Here is a 21,850-nt window from a genome sequence, read left to right on the forward strand (position 1 = left end):
AAAACAGTATATGAACTTCAACTAGTATGAATACCTCTCAATTTGTTAGAAAGAAGAAAGTAGAAAATTGGGGACTACTACGAAAGGCCGAATCACGAAAGGCCGAATCATAAAAGGCCGAAAGCACGAAAGGCCGAAGGGAACGGAAGGCCGAACGTAACAAAAGGCCGAAGGTAACGAAAGGCCGAATGTAACGAAAGGCCGAATTACAAAAGTACAGTGACCCCACACCGATGAATCAGCTTAATTTTTGTACACTATTTATGAATCACCATGTTGATCAAATGGAGTGATCCATAAACTGTGGTCATTTTTGCCGATTCATAAATTGTGGGGTCACTGTAGTCATTTTATTACTTAGAAGAGGGTTATCCTTTTCACTACTTTTTACAATTAAATCTGTAGAAAAAAACATTAAAGCAAATAAATATCGCTCAAAATAAATTAATTTTACTCAATTTTTTTTTGGAAATTGGAACTGTTGTCTACAAATGTGACATGTACACACCAAAATTTTTGAAATGCTTCCAGCACGCCAAAAATCAGCAAAATAAATTGCTGAATTTCAGCAACATTTTTGCTGAATTTCAGCACAACTTTGCTGATCAACTGTCAAAATTGCTGGATGGTTCAGCAAGTTGAAAAATAATTGCTGATACCCAGTAATTTGTATTGCTGAATGCAATCAGCACGCCAAAAATCAGCAAAGTTTGCTGATTACCAGCAAAAATATTTTGCAGTGTATAGTGATAATACAGAACATGGCATAATATGCTTATAACGGCAGCACATAATGATAGAAAGGGCAAATAGCTGGCCGAACAACTACGTTTGCTATATCTATCGGGGAAACGCTGGCTGTCCGCACTCGCTAACGCTCGTCGGACCTAAAAAAAGATAACAACTTCTGTTCGCATTATACCTAGCACACTATTGAGACTAGGTACTGTTTTGCTGGAATTCGAATCGATGCAATTGCGGTGCATCGGATATCGGATACTTCGGTGGCCTTCTGCCGCCTCAGTTCTTCAATCCTCCATGCGGCTATGCCACATATTCCACATTTATGTGCATTCTACGTTGGAGTGGAACTACTAAAAAATTACAACTATTCAATTTGAGGTTATGAACTACTAAAACAACCCTTTTATACATTATTTTTATTGATAGTGTATTTAACTAAACGAAAACCGAATTAATATGCGTCTTTCGTAATTCTGCCTTTTATGCTTTCGGCCTTTTGTGGTAGTTACACTGGTTTCGGCCTTTCGTGTTTCGGCCTTTTGTGTTAATCCCGAAAATTGTGACCCTTGTCGTGAAACTAAAACTTTTTAACAACAATAAAATTTTCAACGAAACAAGAATTATGGAAAGTTTCACACCATTTACACCCAAGAGCAGTACTGTTATGACTTCTACGGGATAAAAATACCAATATGTATTGTATATGTACAGACAAACAGACATATCACTTGGAGCAAAGTGCGATTAAACTCATCGTCACAAAAGTATAATCGCCCAATTCAATTATCGTTAATCGTAATTAACGCTGTTTCGCAAACTCACTGAGTAGATGGCGATAGTGAGCAAACGTCAAACAAGAGCAAAAACGATGCGAGTGCTATAAACGAGCGATTTGCGAACTACAGAATATTTGAATTGTCCGTTAAAAAGGGAAACGATGAGAAGTGGATAGAGTGAGACGTCTGTTTGTCTGTGGTATATGTATTTGCAGATTTTAAAACCTTAGTTTCATTTTACACCGCATTTTGTCCGGCCCGGGCTACACCACAGAGAACAGACATCCAGACTAGAACAAATTTCATTCGGAAAGTTGTGTAAGGATTTGAATCTTTACTTGAGTAAGGTTGCAAACGAATACACGATGACAACACTGACGCCACCAAGCACCATATTGCCACAGTCAGTGGTGAATTGAAACATTTCAAGTGGTGAATTAAATTAGTATGGGAAATTAACCGATTGCAGCGCCACGCTATTGCCACTTGTGTTGCCGATTTCAAATGGCCGTTAAATTCCTTACACAGTTTCGGGACTGGACTTGGACGTCTGTTCTCTGTGGCTACACTATTTGTGTGTTTTTTTTTTCTCGAAAGATCAAAAATATCTCAAAATAGCAATATTAACGCTACACAGTGTTTTAAATGGTCAATTTCACGATCAAAATTGAATAACTTTAAAACTATTGATTTTAGATATTGGGTGTGTTCGGTGAAGTTTCTTCATATGATAACGAGCATATTTTGGCATAATCCGCTCAGTGATTAATTCACCTAAAAGCGAGATTGAAAAACTAGTTACAAAAATCAAAATTAGATACCGTCGTTGGGGGTGGGTAAAAATGCATACTTTCACATTCATTGTTCAATAACTTTTGCTTTTTTGCATGATAAAATCCTTTGATCACTGGAATGTGATCTTTGGTAACACATGCGCAAATAATGAAAAAATATTTGGAGTTCGTCAATTTTCCTAAAAACTACAAGTGTATGAAAATTGACCCATTCAAGGGATCAAGGGGTCAAGGGAAACGAATTTGTTTCGCATTGACAACAAAGCAAGTTAATAAAGTTCTGTTTAAGTTTGATACTACTTAGTAATATATTATGTGATGGCTATGAGTTTGAGATTCTAAAAAGTATCCATCCACCTTAAAGTGTGATGTTTCATCCTGCCTTAAAAGTGACGTTTAAAAAAAGCCTTATTTTAAAGCTTTTTTTTTTTGCTGGGTTTCTAGCTGCACTCTGAATAGAATTGAAACCTCTACACTAGACCCGAAGATAGAAAAGAGTACGTAATCTTTCAGAAGCAGTTTGCCAGCCGTACGCGGAAAATGATATCCATTAAGACACTGTTGCCTACTGACTCAGAAAGTTACGGTAGAAGGTTGGAAAGTTTTCAATTGGTCAGTCAGTCAGGATTTGCCTATGTAGTGTTATGGTCACACGGTTTGTGTTTGTCGTCTTGTTCAATTTTGTGGTATGGTTCAATATGTTTTTCTTCTCGTTAAGTCAGTTGTCGTATGTTTGTTTTTTTTTTTTCATCGAATCAATCAAACCCTGTATGTTAAAATATAGTCGATCCTGTGTCAAATTGTTTTCTTGATTTCGCTAATCGTTTTCTACTTCTCTGTGTTCATCTCTTGTGTCCTTAAATTGTCGTCGGTCCAAAACCCACAGAAACATGCAACTGAACTTCTGATATTTTTCTGTTGGTGTCAAAATGCCATCTAAGAGATAAACAAAAATAGGGTCTGGGACCATTTGGGCAGGAGCACCTATTTTGGGCACTTGCTGCTATAACTCAGTCAATTTCCTAGATAACTATGTCATTTTCTACCTAGATAAACCATGTCATTTTCTCAACCGTAGCCTAGAAATGTCAACCTAGTCATACACAAGTAACGTTGTTCAGTTAATAAAAAGCAGTCGGTTTTTGTCCAAAATGTCACGTCGAACGCATTGACGTCAACAATGCGTTTAAGTGTTCGCACGTTAGCTTCGAATCTATCAGCACAATTAAGTGCTGCAAATCTCCTTCCCACTATTAATTCTTCGGTCGATTTTAATTGCTTTATTTAAAGAAAATATGACCAACTAACATTCTAAAAATTCGAAAAAGCGACTATGACATTAATGAATTGCTAATTAAAATCAACCGAGAAACGTGGGAAATAGAGCCCAAACAACATTTTGAACTCAGCTGGCTGTAAAAGGTTCCAAAACCTGTCACAAATCCTACAATACTTTTATTAGGATTTGTAACGATCATCAAAACCTTCTTAAATCCAACCGACTTGGAACTATTGCTTGGGAATAGACTCTAATGAGCCCTGGCGGATCCTCCATGTTTATCGAGCATGTCTGATGCATATGATCAGCCATACTCCATCTGCAGCAGCCGGTTCGTGATGAACCGTTGGAGGCGCATTAAAGTCACAGAGAACAGACATCCAGGCTAGAACAAATTTCATTCGGAAAGTTGTGTAAGGATTTGAATCTTTACTTGAGTAAGGTTGCAAACGAATACACGATGACAACACTGACGCCACCAAGCACCATATTGCCACAGTCAGTGGTGAATTGAAACATTTCAAGTGGTGAATTAAATTAGTATGGGAAATTAACCGGTTGCAGCGCCACGCTATTGCCACTTGTGTTGCCGATTTCAAATGGCCGTTAAATTCCTTACACAGTTTCGGGACTGGACTTGGACGTCTGTTCTCTGTGTTAAAGTGTTAAAAAGGTGATATGTTTCACTAAAAAACACTACATTACAATAATCAAAATGAAAATCCTTCACTTTAATACCGTCAACCCCTGCGAACTTGGCCAGGGGAATGTGATCTTTGGTAATACATGCGCAAATAATGAAAAAATATTAGGAGTTCGTCAATTTTCAACTACAAGTGTATGAAAATTGACCCATTCTCACCCCCTCGAAGTTAAGTTCTGTTCAAGTTTGATACTACTTAGTTCTGTTCAAGTTTGATACTACTTAGTAATATATTATGTGATGGCTATGAGTTTGAGATTCTCAAAAGTATCCATCCACCTTAAAGTGTGATGTTTCATCCTGCCCTAAAAGTGACATTTAAAAAAAAGCCTTATTTTAAAGCTTTTTATCGATAATTTACTTTACAGTTGCACTAACATAAGAAATATACATAAGAAAATACACGACACACACAATACGCGACGCGACACAAGACCAGAGATGGAAACACTCTCATCGTGATCAACTCGCGAGTGTAAAAGCAACAATCGGTTTACTCACGGTGCCGAGAGTAAGCCGTGTGTGAGTTTATTCGCACCCGCTTGCTTCACGAGTATGAAGCAAAACAAAAACACTCATGAATTTTTGTTCGCGAAGAACAAGTGGAGATGCGGGAATTGCATTTTAGTGCAATTTTAATAGCAAAACAAGTAATTATCCATCAGATAGTAGTGTTTTGTGCTTTATTGTTCCTGAAAAGTTAATCTGTCGGCCGTGTAAATTCGTTTTTTCACAAAATTGAAAAATGTTCAGAGTTGCTTCGCGAATCAATCACGAGTGCGACCAGCTTCGTTAGCTCGCGAGTTAAGGAAGTGCGAATATATTCTGGCTTCTGTTGTTCACGAGTAGGATAACTTGGCGTTTGTGTATACTCAGCTGCATTCCTCACTGTTTTCCATCACTGCACAAGACAACACTTATCGTACTAACAATCGTCAAGAAAAGATTTAAAAAATACCTTTTGTCGACCGGTTTCGGGCGAGATCTAGCCGATCTAGCCCATCTTCAGGGCAATGTCCGACTGAATGCGTTGTTTTACCAAAAACTAACTATTAATTGCTATCAAAAACCAATTAATTGCGATGATTTATCAAAAACTAACTACCTAATTGCTCTAGAAATCGAATTTTTTGACAGGAACTAATGGCAACTACGACGATGACACCATAAAATTTTTGATTTGATATTCGCAATATTTGATGAGATACAAGGGATGGCCAAAATGTTTGGGATAGGCAACTTTTTTTCTCAAAAAACGTCGAATTAAGTTACACCGCATTGAAATTTTTACCCATATAAAGGAAAATAAGTCAAATTTACAATACCACACAAAAATTACTAAATGTGTTCTTCCTTCAATCTAAATAGGCTCTAATATATCTGATTAGAGATTACTTGAGAACAGAAGTGGAAAATCTTTGGATATCAACACTAAAATTTATTGACATTGATGTAAAAAAATTATATTTTTTCGAGAAAAGTCCAAAAAGTGTCAATCCATGATAACTTTCTTAAACGTTTGAAAAGTACCTATGTTTTAATAGTTTGTGAAGCATTTACATAGTGTTAGTGTATGTTCAAAATTTCATTCAATTCGGTTCACAGTCAAAATTTGAGATTGAAAAGTTATAGCACAGATAAACAGACGTAACACCTTGAACGATTTTCATGGAAATCCATCGCCCAGTTCACACTACCATCACCTGGTGGAAAAGTTGCACGAATCACTGTGTTGTGCCATATCGCCAACAGAACGCGCTAGTGTGAAACGTCAAACGCATAGAAAAACGATGCGCGCGCCTCTGGATGTGAATGTCACAACTATGAACATTTAAAATGTTCGTTGAAAGCGAGGTCGATGGAAATTTCGCAAGTGTTACGTCTGTTTGTCTGTGGTTATAGCATGTTGAACTTTTTTGTGAGGGAAAAAAAGTTGCATATCCCAAACATTTTGGCCCCTCCCTGTATTTCAGATAATGTTTTGATCCAATATCGCCCCTCTGACCCACTGTCACCCCCAATGACGGTACTAAGATTTTTCAGAAAAGTTGTTACAAGAAACTTTGTCGAAGACACCAATGCTCTAAATGAGTATTGTAAATTTCAGCTGCCACAATCTCAGCTGCGTAGTTTTGCGTAGAACTCGACAATTCGGCACCAACATTTCAAAAGGGCGTAACTGCTTTTGCAATCAATGCCTTTTCACAGAGCTGTGGATCGTATTTCATTCATCTCACGCAATTCACATCCATTAATCGAAAGAGGAGGATTTTATCTTTCTATTTGGTCGGCGTTCAGTCAGAGTGGACTACGCGATTTTTAGGGCAGGTGAAGATAAGTTGAGGAATTCGTTAAACCTGAACTTTTCGATGGTATTTTGATGCAGATGTGTCATTACATAGAAGAATAATAGTATTTCTGAAAATAATGCCAAAGGTTTGAAATTTCAGGTGCTTGCAGTACATTTTCTCGAAATCATTGAAAAACAGATGGTCCGGTCTGACTTAACGCCGACCATTTGTGCTAGTGGATTGCTCGAGAGGGATGGGATACGCTCCACAGCTTTGTGAGAAGGCATTGATTGCAAAAGCAGTTACGCCCTTTTGAAATGTTGGTGCCGAATTTAGAGTGAAAGTTGGCCTAAAATGTTAAGAAGATAACAACTTTTTCATTTCAGGCCAAACATTTCAATAGGTCCTATCTGCATTTGAGAGGCTCTCTTTGTTCAATTTCTCTTTCAATTATTGCAATATAATGGTACCACTTTTCAACTATTTTTGCAGTACAAATCGACGATTGTTTTGACCATCGATTAATGCAAGGAGACAATAATAATACAAAGAAATAGCTGAGATATTAACAAAAGAGAGGGAAACCAAAGAGAGCCTCTCTTCTGCAGATTGGACCTTTAGACATGTTTGGCCTGATTTGACTTACTTATCGTCTTCGACAAAAATATGTGCTTTTACCAAGGCTTTTACAAATTATCCACAACTTTTCTGAAAACGCAGTCTCTTATTTCTATTTTTGCAAACATAATTTTTCGATTTCACTTTTAGGTAGAATAATCACTAAGCTCATGATGCCAAAATATGCTCGTTATCATATAAAGAAACTTCACCGAAGATCTAAAATCAAATGTTATTTTATTTTTATCGTGTAATCGACCATTTCAAGCACTATGCACTGTTGCCGTTTCGTTAAATGAATTTTTGTTCAGATCTCAAGACTACGTTTTCTAGGAATCAATTTGAATAAATTTTTGAACAAGTATTTTCAATGTTATTGATAGCTTAATATGTTAGTTGTATTTTATCAATGAAAAAAATGTTTCAGACCTCAACAGGCATATGTATGACTTGTGTTTCAAAGCAGTACTGATGCCAAACTAAAAGATTAAAATTATTTTATCGATAGAAAACCTCAATCAAATGATTCATTCCTTACCTCACATTTCCGCTCCAAAGGCTTTAATGAATAAAATAAACTAGAGCATTTAATAGCGATCTCGCTTCCTTCTATGAGCTGCATTTAGCGAGTAGAGCTTATCTACTGTTTGTGTTTGGGGATTTGAATGTCCACTACATGTTATTCTTTTCTAATTAGCGTAGATGTGTTAACATTCACCGAAAAATTTGAATCACACAAAACGCGGAAAGTATCCCAGCTTGCCCTTACATATACAACTTGCTATGATATTTACAAATCAATTACATTACGCATCAAATAGAAAACTGGTTTTCCCTTGCGCTTCTTTCTATATAAATCGCAATTTTGCTACAGTTGAGCATAGTTTTTCGGTAGCATCCAAGGAATTAGCATCGTTTACAACATGAAGAAAATTGTAAGTACCTAGGCAAGCAGCATAGACGGTTGCGAGAATTGCAAATTCTTCTTTGATCACTCATTATGAAATTTCGGCATACAGGTTTGTCTTCTATTCGTCGTGTCGTGCGTTGTCGCGATACCGGTTGATCCCCACGCTGCAGTGAAATCAGAGGCAGCCAAACCTGTGCACCCAGCCCCTCCGCAGGTACCTACCGATGAACAGAAAACGACAACGGCCAAATCAGTGCACAAGCGTGACACTCAGGCTGTAGCATCTCACCCGGCTGCCGCGGCCACAGCTAGCCATCCTGCCGCTCAACAGAACAAGAATGCGCCAGCCCAGGGAGCACACACCACTCCAGTAGACTATGCTCCTCATACCGTTAAAACCGCTCACAAGCGTGAAACTCAGAATGTTCCAGTTCACCCAGCCCCCGCCAGTCATCCAGCAGCTCAGCCAACCCAAGGAGCCAACACCACTCCAGCTAGCAAAAATATCCACAAGCGTGATACGCAAGATGTGACGCCTGCTCTTCCACCTACCATCGAAACGACCAGCAATCCAATTGCTCAAACGCTCAAGAACGCAGCAGGTCATGCACATGATGCCATCGCTGCTATCACCGGACAACAGGCAGTGAAATCTGTCCACCGACGTGACACCCAAAATGTCCAGGCCCATCCAGCTGCTGCTGCTGCCCAGGCTACCAAGAATGGACCTACTCAAGAATCTCACCCAACGCCAGCTTCCAATGGACAACAGCCATCGAAGACAGTCCACAAGCGTGATACTCAGAATGCTGCTGCTCATCCCGCTGCCGCTGCTGCCCAGGCGACCAAGAATGGACCTACTCAGGGATCTCACTCAACGCCAGCCACCAATGGACAACAACCATCGAAGACTGTCCACAAGCGTGATACCCAGAATGCTGCTGCTCATCCAGCCGTTGCTGCAAGCGCCGTCAACCCTGCTGCCCAGCTGCCAAAGAACGGACCAACTCAGGGACCTTACACCACTCCTGTAGCCAACGGTCAGCAGGCAGTCAAAATCACTCAGAAGCGTGACACTCAGAATGTCGCAACCCACCCAGCTGTCGCTGCCGCCAATCCAACTGCTCAAGTACCAAAGAACGGACCAGCTCAAGCATCTCACTCCAACGTAGCTCCCAATGGCCAACAGGCAGTGAAATCCGTCCACAAGCGTGAGGCACAACACGCTCCAGCTCATTCCGGCGCTGCTGCCCCATCAACGACCAAGAGCGGATCTACTCAGGCACCCCACACTACTCCAGCTTCCAAGACTACCCACAAGCGTGACACCCAGAGTGTTCCGACTGTTCCAGCTGCTCACCCAACTGCCCAGGTAGCCAAAAACGGACAAAGCCAGGCCCCTCACGGTACTCCAGTAGTCAACGACCCTAAAGCAGTCAAGTCGGTCCACAAGCGTGACACCCAAAAAGCTGAAGCCACCAAGAGCGCAACAACTCAGGCACCCAGCACCGCCAGCAAAGCCACTGCAGCAGTCAAGTCCAAAGTGGATTCTGTGAGGCCTTCCAAGAAGCATCAAAACCAACAGCCCACTACCCCGGCTCCGGCCAAGAAATCCTAAATCAACAAATACAGTACAATTCTTTTTACGAGGAAATGAACAATAAACGTTGACATTTATTGCAATCGAATATGTTGTTACATTTAATTCCTTTACTATTGAAAGAATCAACTATTGGAGCAGAACGCACCCCCATGATTGTTGGTTTTTGAGCTTTGAAACTAAGCCAATCCAATAGATCTTGGTAAGCTACGATCATCTGATCAATTTTACAGATCAATTTTCCCTTCGTTGCGGTAATGGTAATTGAGCATTTTTTTTTTCGACTGAAATGTTACCAAAAGGCATTTTTAATAGTTGTAATACATATGCTGTAATATGCTTCAATCACAGACAAACAGTCTACTCACTTCCCATCGTTTCATTTTTTAACGGTTAATTCAAATAATCTGTAGTACTAAAATCACTGGCTCACAGCGTTCGCATCGTTTTCGCTCCTATTTGACGTTTGCTCACTACCACCACCTACTTGACGGGTTGCGAAGCACAGTGTATTTGGCATTGGGCGATCATATTTTCCTGACGATGATTTTAATCGCAATTTGTACCGAGTGATACGTCTGTTTATCTGTGCTTCAATTATAATATTGCATCATTTGTGTGCTTAACCCTTCCGTTACCAAACCAGTTTTACGGACCTCAAACTTCGTGATTTTTCAAGATACATCATTTTGAACTGTTTTTTGTGTAATGTGAAATATGTTTGGTCATTTTGGAACCGATAGGCGGATTTCACGGGAATGGACTACCCGCTTTGCGCGCAACCACAGTTGATCAGCAGGAGTAAATCAATTTAATTTTGTATGGCGAAATGCATCTAAACTTGAATTACTTGAAATACAAAGCTTTTCCCGAAAAAATATTTGGTAGGCTTAATAGTGGTCACCATTGTGCACAACCACTACCAAATATTTTTTCGAATAATGTATTCCACTTTGAAGAATTTGCCTTTAGATGGTATTCGCCATACAATATTTTTGCGATTTACTTTTAGCGATTTTTCGCACATAGAAGCTAGCGCCACATTGGTCGATGCGGAGAGTAGGAAAACAGCCGATGTAGTTAATTCATTGGTTCCGGTGGTTCCGGGGTCAAATTTTCTAAGATGAATAAACATGCGACATATCGAACTTAATGATTTTGAAAGTTAAAGCATATTATAAGGATGATTGGTCATTTAGAATACATTTGGACATTTTGGAATCGGTTTACCGATTTTCCGTAATCCAGTTCCGGGCCAAAGTTTTGGAAATGGTGCAATACTGTCATTTGGAATTTCAAACATCGCGGTTTTCAAAATACAACATTATGTGCTACACGCTAAGAAAATGTTACTCTAAAATGAGTAAGATTCACACAAAACTGAGCTAAACTGGGACAGCTCAAAAAATGAGTAAATTGCATTTCCAGCGATAGCGCTGGCCCAAGTGCAAAAATCCAAACAGTTTAAGCCGTATAATATTCTTCACATCAGCAAGAATATTATACAGCTTAAACTGATGAGATTTTCGCACTTGGGCCAGCGCTATCGCTGGAAAAAAAATTTACTCAATTTTGAGTTGTCCCACTTTAGCTCCAAAATGAGTGAATTTTCTGACCGTGTAGGTGGTCCTAGTTTTGCGTTGTATGGAATACTTCTGGCCATTTTGGAACCGACAAACTGATTACCGAGAAATGATTCTAGCGGTTCCGGATTCCATTTTTTCGAATGTGAACGAAACAGTATTATGCGACACCTCAAATTTCGTGGTTTTTCAAGTTACATCATTCTGGGTTGTTTTTGTGTTATCCAAAATACAGTGACCCCACATCGATGAATCACCTTAATTTTTGTACACTTTTTATGAATCACCATGTTGATCAAATGGAGTGATCCATAAACCACAGACAAACAGACGTAACACTCTGATGATTCCCATCGTACACCGATTTAACGGTATTTTTCAAAATTTGATAGTTGGACAACTGCCCAACCGTGGCGCTCGCATAGTTTTTGTTCGAGTTTGACGTTTGCCCACTACCGCTACCTAGTTGGTGGTCGGCCAAACATTGTCCCTTTAGCATTGGGCGAATATGTTTCCGTGACTATGATTTGAAAAAGGTTCGAAGAGTTACGTCTGTTTGTCTGTGCATAAACTGTGGTCATTTTTGCCGATTCATAAATTGTGGGGTCACTGTACTTCCTTCTGGTATTTCTTCAAGGCCTTCTCCATGGGTTTTTCAAGGAATACCTCTATCGATTCTTCCAGTGAATTCTTTAGGTATTCCTTTATGGTTTCCTCTCGATATTTCTTCAATATGCTTCTCTTGGGATTTTCCAGGCATCCCAGAAGTTTCACCAGACATTTTTGTAGAGATTCCTCCAGCAATCCCTCCTAGGATTATTCTAGAAATTCCTACTATGATACCTCCCGCAATTCCTCTAGGGATTTCTCTCGAGGTTTAAATTGTTTTTTTTTTCAGGATTCCTTGGTAAGGTTATTCAAGACAATCTTCTTGTGATTCTTTCAGAAGTTTCTCCAGCGATTCCTTCAGGAATTCCTTCAGAGATTTTTGCCTCAGACTTCTCGAGAAATTCCTCATGGGATTCCTCAAAGAACTCGTTTCGACCTACCTCCAAGAATTGATTGCTTGCAATTCCTTCAGGGACTCTTTCACGGATTTTTCCAGAATACTTATAAAGATTATTCCAGGGTTCTCTAGGCATTCCTCTTGGTATATATTCAAAGAACATCTTTAAGGATTCCTCCAAGCATTCCTTATGGGATTTCACAAGAGAATTCTCTAGTAATAACTAGTCTTTAGAATAATCACTATAAGTATCCCCAGAGGCATTCCTGAAAGTATCCCAGCAAGAATGTCAAGAGACTTTCCTGCAGGTTTTCCTGCAGGTAACTTTCTGGAGGAGTCATAGTAAGCATTCCAGAAAGAATCATAATATGAATAGCTTGCAGAATCCCAGCTGGAGCTGCAGGAGGAATTCCTTGGGTTTTTTTTTTTTGAGTTATCCCAAGATAATGTCTGTGTAGTAATTTCTCGGGGTAACACCAAAGCAACTTCTGAAAGAATCGAAGAAAGATTGCCTTCAATCATCTCAAAAGATTTCGAAGCAACCTCAGGTGAAATTATAAGAAGAAACCCTAGATGATTTCCGAGAGGTATTACAGTAAAAATTTCTGGACGAGTCCTGGGAGGAATTGTTGGAAAAAAACATTGGTTTGAGGAATCCAGCAGGAACTCTTTCAGGAACGCCAATAGGATCTCATGGAGGAATCCCTTGAGAAATTTATGAGGGTATCTTTGGATAAAATTTCTTGGATAAAAATACCTGGAGGAATCTCCGGAGGAACTTTAGGAAGAATCTTAGGAAAAATCTCTGAAGGAATTCTTAAAAGGATTCTGGGATTTATCATTGTGTAAATTTCAGCAGAACTTTTAGGTGGAATTGCTGAAGGAAACTATGCAGGACTTTCTAAAGAAACCCCATCAAGAATTCCTGGAGAAATCCAAAGAAAAATCCTAGAAAAAATATCTAGAGGTATTCTGGAGGAACTCATAGAGAACGCCCTGAAGAAATCACAAGAGGAAATGCTGAAAAAATCTCACGAAGATTTCGCGGAAGTAATCCAGCAAGAAAGCCAGGATGAAATCCTATTGGACTCACTCTTGGAGGTACCATGGTTAAAATTTCAGAGACAGGAATTGTTGGAAGAACCACAGGAGTTGATTGAGGAATCTTTGGGGAAAGGCCATGAGGAGTTTCTGGAAAAGTCTTTGGATAAAATCTCTGGAGGAATTCCTGGATGATTCTTTGGAGAAATCCCTGGAAGAACAACCGAGGCAAAATCCCAGCAAAAAAGCCGTGAGAAAGTTCTAAAAGAATCCCTAGCAAAATTTTTGAAGTTTCACAGTTAGAATTTCTGGAGGAGTTCTAGCAAGAATAGTTGGAAGGACCGCAGGAAGAGTTTGTAGATGAATTCCTGCTGAAATTTCTGGAGGAAGGTCACGAGGAGCTCTTCCTCCAGGAGCTCCTCCCATGAGAAATTAGTGAAGAAATCCCGCGATAAAATCTCTAAATAAATTCCTAGAAGAATCACCGGAGGAACTTTTTGCAGAACGTTTAAAATATTGCCTTGAATAATCCCAGCAAATATTCTTGAATAAATCCAATAAGAAATCACTAGAGAAATTCTAGAGGAACTCCTGAAGGTACTAATGAAGACAAGAACTTTTGGAGGAGTCCTAGGAGGATTTTTTGGAAGAACCACAAATGCAACGGCTTAAGAGATCCCAGCTGGAGTTCCTGAATAAAATCTCTGAAGACGTTCCTGGAGCAATCACCGGAAGAACTTATGGAAAAGCTTAGATTATATCCCAGGATTCCCCCACAAATGGCAACCCTCCAGGTGCTCTTCTTGGCTTTCCTGAAGAAGTTCCAGCTGGATTCGTCAAAGCGATTCCTGCTGTGGTTCTTCCAGCAATTTCACCCAGGACTCATCCAGAAATTCTTACTGTAATATAATTCTTCTAGGGTTTCTTCTTGGAAATTTTGGATTTCGACTAATTTTTGATCATATTATGAAATAATCTAGATACCCCTAAAGAACCCAATTATTGGAATGTAATGGTACACTTTTCAACTACTTTTGCAGTACAAATCAAAAGACGATTATTTTGACCTTCGTTCAATGCAAGGAGACAATCATAATTCAAATTATCAGCTGAGATATTAACGAAAGAGAGGAAAACCAAAGAGAGTTTCTCTTCTGCAGATTGGACCTTTAGATATGTTTGGCCTGATATGGTTTTCTTCGTTACTTTCAGGTCTTGAAGTTAGTCTATGGTGCTAGTGTAAATCAAATGATGTGAAAGTACCTTCCGTACCACCACTTTTTTTTGTTATTGAAGGTTTTGTATTTTCCAAAGTCCACTAGAAATATGATACATTTGATGTTATTTTATTTTTTTATCGCAACCCATTGATGAAATATTCCTGCTTGAAGGTTAATGCAAAATTACCTCACGCACCATGTACATATAGATAAATATATGTACTGTACTTTTAATATGCAAATGCAATAGATGCAGCTACAACAGCGTGCCTAGTATCCATGGATCTATACAGGGTGTTAGGTTCATGAGTGCAAACTTTTTAAAGGGTGATAGAGGACCATAAATGGTGAAAAAAAATGTTCTACGCATATGGTCATATCTCAACCGTTACGTAGTTATTGGACTCCCCATGTTTTTGACTCTTATTGCCTTAACTGGCTATAACTTTAAAATGGTCAAACTTATCGCTGTTTTTTTACTCTTATTCGAAAGATTATTGAATTTTCTATCAAATGGCATCTTTGAACCGATTGGTTCAGCTAAATAACTAAGTTTTCTAGAGCAAAATAGCTAAAAATAGCGTGTTTTTATTTGTTTATGTCCATTATCTTTAAAACATGCGTAATAAATTAAAATTCTTTCTTTGGGAAAGTTGTGGCCCCTGTTTCACTCTACAGTTTGTTCTTTGACAGCAAACTCCTAACATTTATCGTTTTCTTGCAATTTTGATTTGAATGTGCAGCACAGTGCGCAAGAAAGTGCTTACCATGGCGATTGCAAATTTCTGATTTGAAATGCGACGTTTAAATCAAAATTGCAAGAAAACGATAACAGATAGAACTTTGATGTCAAAGAACAAATTGTAGAGTGAAACAGGGGCCAAAACTTTGCCAAAGAAAGAATTTTAAATTATTACGCACTTTCCAAAGATAATTGACAAAAACAAATTAAGACACACAACTTTTAGGCTATTTGATCTAGAAAACTTAGTTATTTAACTAAACCGATCGGTTCAAAGATGCCATTTGATAGAAAATGCAATAATCTTTCGAATAAGGGTTAAAAAAGTGCGATAAGTTTGACCATTTTAAAGTTATAGCCAGTTAAGGCAATAAGAGTCAAAAACATGGGGAGTTCAATAACTACGTAACGGTTGAGATTTGACCATATGCGTAGAAGAATTTTTTTCACCATGTCTGGACGAACATTTGAAAAGGGCCTATCTGCTTTTTGTAAACAAACACGTTTCTGTCTCTGCAGGGCCCATCTGCATCCACCCACGCACGTCAACACCTTTAACAGATAGCTTGAAGAACACTCTTTCTGATAAGGGTGTTGATGTGCGGGGGTGGATGCAGATGGGCCCTACAGAGACAAAAACATGTTTGTTTACGCAAAGCAGATAGGCCCTTTTCAAATGTTCGTCTAGATTTATGGTCCTCTAACACCCTTTAAAAAGTTTGCACTCAGGAACCTAACACCCTGTATAAAGCTAGCTTTACTTTACATTACATGTTTAATGTTGGGTACCTGGGATCCCAAATTTTCAACTTGAAACATATGTTTTCAATGACCGTGACCATTCTGACAATAGATACAGGTAAACCACCGACGCTGAGTAAGCAGTTTGACACAATAATGCTAATATTTTTTACTCGCGAACTCTACTGTTTGCTTGATTAGCACCTTCAGCTTCGATTTCTATCATGCGCTGCACGTTGCAGTGGATATCGATTCATATCTACGAAACCAAATCTACCGAGCTAGGTTATGTCACATTGAAACAGGAATTTTGACACAGATTTCTACACTTTTGCCCTTGAAAAACGGTTTGTGGCTGTAATGGGTTAAGTTCTGGACACCCACGGGCGAACCTGTTTTCAAAAGTGGAGTGCGTAATGCGCATTTCTCACTGCCAGATCAATACTGAATGTGTGAATTGAAGAATACATAAGCTAGAAAACGCAAACACTCCCTTCCATTGACGACGAATGTGATAATTTCTACACATTATATATAATCTGCAGTCTGAGAGAGTGCTCATCATTTAGTTTTAATCCGTTAATCGCATCACTTCAAAATGTTTAAAATTGTACGTATCACGCTTGCACGTTTTTATAGGAATAACCCTGACTTTTTTTTCAACAGATTTGCATACTCGCTCTAACTGTGACCAGTGTCATAAGTATTCCTGTGGAATCCAGTACTGGATCTAAAGGTTTGGACAGGCCTTCGCCGATCAACCCGGATGTCATAAGTGAACCAAAACCAAAAGAAGCCTCTGCAAAATCTCCCGAACCGAAACCAAAGGAACCCTTTGTAAAATCTCCTGAACTACCACCATCTACGCCAGAAAGCCACATACAAAAAATCCCAGCAAAAGGAGCGAAATTAAGTTCTGAAGTAGATCAACACAAGCAGACACGCAGAAGAGCATCAAACAAGCAAGAGCAGCAGATTAGTACATCGACTTCAACGTCTACTTCCACTTCCACATCTACCACAACCCAAAGTCCATCGACTGCCGCACACGAGGCCTCAAAGACTTCCCAAGCGACGAACAAGAAAGTAAAGCGTCAGGTTGAATCAACTGAAACAACAACAGCGCGCGCCGCAACTTCTACCCGTGCTCCAATTGCCAGCAGTGCCGACGAAAACGATAACACTCCTCCACATTTTGTCCGGCCAGTTCCGGTAGAGCAGATCCTGAAGAATGTTCATGACGCACCAAAGCATCACGAGCCATCTCAGGTGGTCTCGCTACATGATCACGTGAATTCCGCAGCCCCAACTACTGCTGCACCAGCCGACAGTGAGGATGAGCCTAAGAACAGCGGCGGTCATAAACTGCACCACGCATACCAAAAGAAGAAGAGCGAAGATCAGCCTTCTGAAGAGGATAAGCCTTCCGAAGAAGATAAAAAAGATCAGTAATTTAAGTTTATCTTGTACAGCTTTAAATATGTGATATAAGAAATAGAAAATCAAATCAAATGCCAATTCTTTACAGGTATGTTTTGAATCATACATATTCTCAAAAGCAATCATCAAGGTTTTTACAAATACACAAATTAAAATCAACCCGAGCTACAACAATTGTATGACAATTTGGGTTTCCGCCTATGCAAAATCAGAATCAGGTAAACCACATAATTTAGACCCTGAACCTCTATATATTTTGTTCTTTTTTTCTGGTCAACTGACACCGTTCGGCACCCTGGTTGTTAAATATCTGCCTGTTTATGGTACTATTTTTCATCGGATCTGTAGGGGAAAATTAAGCCACGTCCAATAAGCTGAACTTCTGCGGCATATCCAGTTGTTTTATTCAAATGTAGCGTACCAATTCACATGTGTCAAGTAATCAACTTATGCCACGACACATCGTCTCCCAGGCAGGTGCAATGAAATTTACAAACCCCAAAACCTTTCTAGTGCTTTCTGGGTTCTGCAGACCGGTATTTAAAAATCTTTGCTTGCGCGTGTATATATAAGGCCCCCAACTGCAAAGCAGATGTTCCACATTCCATATTACAGCAGATGTTTCACATTCCGTATTACAGAAATGACAGATATTACTCTGAATTTGAAGCACGATGTGTTTGGGCGGACATCGGTAGTTGTATAGGCTATGTTATGTACATATTTGTATTTGGAACAGGCAGAGGACAATGTTGGAAAAAATGTCGCCTTACCTTCTTAGAAAGCAATTGAATATTTTGCAAAGCTACTAATACGCTTAAAATATGACTGTGCTTTGCTTATCTATAGTTTCACTATAATTTCAGAGGTGGAATAGGCGTTATTAGTCTTGTGACGGTAGCGGAGGTCCAACGGAGGAGGTCAACGTATGTTGCAAACGGTTGGAGTTCGAAGATTTTGCTTCAACATCCTTGGATTTATTTGCAAATATGGAGCTCTCCACTCTTAGAGGATCCGAAACGTATGTAGATGTATTAATTATATATGTAAGTGTAACTTTATTAAGTGCTCTAAAATAAAAGACAGATGAAGATTTTTGTTCAATTGTTACATATTAGTGCCAGCTTGTAGTGTATTTGAGGAAGCAAAAGATTTCAAATCCCTATAAAATGCAATGATATAATTATTTTACGGTAGGGTACAATCAATGTTTTTCATTGCATTCTGTAAGGATTCAAATACTCTTGCCTCTTCAAATACGCTGCAAGCTGGTGCGACTGCTTTATTTTCATTCAAAAAGCATATGAATTACGTGAAATTCATGTAGAGCTTATCATGTTTTCACGTAAAAGTTACCTGAAGTTCCAGTGGCACTCACCCACAACGCGTGTCAAATCTACCTGACTCATCACGTCGATTCGCGAAGCTCAAATTTGTCCAGCTACCTGACATTCCGGTGAAGGTGACGTGAAAAATATGGTGAACGAAAACTACCTATCTTTTCACGTAAATCGAACGTGAAAATTCTTCAGAGTGCATACTCGATCGATAGAAAGTATTCGACACATTCTACGGGCCCCGTATCATCAATACCAATTTTTCAAAGTTAAGTTATGGCATATTTGACATTTTTATCACATTCTACATTACTCTTGTCATCCAAAAATGTATTCGACATGATATTAGTGTGACAATAAATATAAATTGAACGACGATTAAGATTAACATTAAAATCGTGATTTTAAGTCTTTTAGGCACACTTTTCATCCAAACTATCGTATTTTAAACACCAACACACTGATTTTTCAAAAGTCTTCCATCATTTGTAGATAAATATATGTAGATTTTTTAGCATAAAAAGATTTTTAATCGGAAGACTTTACAACTCTGAAATGTGGCTGATCATAGTATGGGTTTTTATTGCGTTGTAACGTCACGAAAAATCCACATTTTTTAAATTTATTCAAATACGGAAAACGTTACAAACATGAAATTTTGTATGCTCTTTGTACTCAAAAAGATCTTTCGAATGAGACTAAAAAAAAAGAAAATCGGTTCACGGAAGCCTGAGTTTTACCTGGTTGAAGTTTGCGTTGTAACGTCACGAAAAAAAAGTTCTGTTGAAAAGACAGAATCTTTCTGGATTGGACGGCTTCTGAATTGGACAAACGTAGTTCTATATTAAAAACAGTTTCGTTCTCGTTGTGTATGAGCTCTTTATCGAGATATCGTTTATAAATTGCGTACCATTGCCGGTTAATAAACTACGTAGATTTTTGAAGGACGGGGGAGATGGTGTTAGGCCAAAATCTACGATGTAATTGTACTGCGATATTGTAAAATTTTTTAATCGTAATCTAATACCACTCAAACCGAAAATTTCTGTGATATGAGTGGCCAACGGACGAAACACTGACGAAATTACTAAGTTATTAAGTTGGTCAAAGACTTACAGTTGATTGATAGTTTGATTTAAAGTTCCACCAACAGGCGGCGCTAGAGAACTTACAAATTTTTAATTTCATACATCTCAGGATCCCTTTTACATAGAATTACGATTTCTTCGGCAAAGTTGTTTGGTAAGTAAAGGACTTGCAGTTGATTTACTAATAGATGCGAGATTTTGCCACTAGAAGACGTTAATTTCCATTTTGCAAAAGCAGGCAAGGGATTAGAATTTCTTAAAAAGTATTCTACAAGCTGGAACTTTTTTCACTTTGGACATATTGTATTCAAATCAAATTGTAATCAAAGATTAATATATAATTCTTAACTCTCAAATTTTAATTTAATTTGATTCACTTATTCCTTAGATTTAAGAGTTAATAGAACACAGTCAAAAATATGATTCTGCTTAAAGCGCTCCATCTTTGTGTAGAACTAACCAATCAAGTCCAAAATTGTAGAAATTACAGATAACAAGATGAGGAACTATCAGTCAAAATTTGAGATTTTTTTATATATTTTTTAAAAAGTTACGGCTTGTTGAATGCGTTTCGGGTAATTAATAAAATTGGCATGCTTTTGAAAATTTGCAACTACCACCACTGTGTGGCAGAAATTAATACCATACGGCTATTGAACTGAAAGTTTAGTGATCTACCAAACAACTTTAATATAGCAACCATCTTTCCCATTATTCACGATCCTGAGATAAGTAAAACTAAAAATGTTTATGCCCTCTAGCGCCTCCTAGGGGCTGTCCATAAACCACGTGGTCATTTTTTTGGGACTTTTCAACTCCCCCCCCCCCCCGCGTGGTCATTCGTCCATACAAAAAATTTTATTTGTTCATACAAAATGGTCATTGGCCGAACCCCCCCCTCCCCCTCATGACCACGTGGTTTATGGACAGCCCCCTAGTGGAAGGATTTGAAATCTCACGGACAGATACGGCCCATCAATTGAAAATTCCAACTGTCTAAATAGTTAGGATCTTGAAATATATGGGATGGATATTACGTCAGTGTTACATCTATTTTTGATATAACAAGAATCACCGACAAACAGACTTAACACCTACGAAATTGAAACTCATATATCTCGGGACTTACTTAGACTTTAGACTTTTAGAATGTTGATGTCTTTGGATAAGTTGTTTATCTTGTCAAAAATTTTCAGTTCAAAAGCCGTTTGATTCAAGTTTCTAACTGACTAGTGGTAGTTGAAATTTTGAAAAACAATACACTTTATATTTATTCAAAAAATATTCAACATGTTGTAACTTCTTAAAAAGTGCCCAAAGATTTTGTCAAAAATTAGTTTCTCAACTAATCAGTGTGTCTGAATCTCACATCCAATAGTAAATCAGCTGTAAGTTTTTGACTTATCAAACAACTTTTTTTGTCAGAATTAGGTCTATTTGTCTCTGGAATCACAGAAATTGATGCCCCTAAGTGGTATGCAGATCCTCAGGTATGGCTTTGGTTCAATAACTGCTCGCACATCTTGAAGCGTTTTCAATTGAATCAATGACATTGCATAAATTATTGAAAAAATGATTAATTCGACGGCGTCATATGTTTTATGCTGCAAAATCTAAATATCTGGCGGTGCGAAGTAATGAATATTAACGGTTTAGTCTTTTTTTTTTTTTTGTAGAGTGACCAGGTGGAGCTGCATGACAGCTGATAGCAAAGCCTGGACCCTTTCCCAACTTTCCCCCTACTAGTACCAATACTCACGATGGACTAGACGATGTCGTCAACTTGAGCAAAGTGTGTAGTAATTAGTATTGGGTCGTAGTAGTTTTTTTAAAATTACTGTGTTTTAACTATTCCCATCGCACTAGTGTTTTGACCGAATGGAAGCTCCAAAGATGATATGATAATTGAACAATATTTCAATTATCGAAAATATCCG

The 21,850-nt window shown here is 38.5% G+C and overlaps 3 protein-coding genes across 3 annotated transcripts in view; all 3 read left to right on the plus strand.

Moving 5' to 3' along the window:
- The window catches only part of LOC134288187 (uncharacterized), a 504,266-nt gene that overhangs the window by 86,264 nt on the left and 396,152 nt on the right, over positions 1-21,850 (plus strand). The gene's annotated exons all lie outside the window — the stretch shown is intronic.
- Positions 8,002-9,803, plus strand: LOC109423864 (sialidase). Its single transcript, XM_019698901.3, has 2 exons — positions 8,002-8,140; positions 8,225-9,803. Exons 1-2 carry the CDS (start codon positions 8,129-8,131, stop codon positions 9,731-9,733), a joined length of 1,521 nt encoding a protein of 506 aa, XP_019554446.2. The 5' UTR covers positions 8,002-8,128; the 3' UTR covers positions 9,734-9,803.
- On the plus strand, positions 16,507-17,647 carry LOC109408573 (mucin-2). The gene is made up of 2 exons (XM_019681897.3): positions 16,507-16,658; positions 16,715-17,647. Exons 1-2 carry the CDS (start codon positions 16,647-16,649, stop codon positions 17,498-17,500), a joined length of 798 nt encoding a protein of 265 aa, XP_019537442.3. The 5' UTR covers positions 16,507-16,646; the 3' UTR covers positions 17,501-17,647.

Source organism: Aedes albopictus, chromosome 2 (assembly GCF_035046485.1).
Source record: "Aedes albopictus strain Foshan chromosome 2, AalbF5, whole genome shotgun sequence".
Lineage (NCBI taxonomy): Eukaryota > Metazoa > Arthropoda > Insecta > Diptera > Culicidae > Aedes > Aedes albopictus.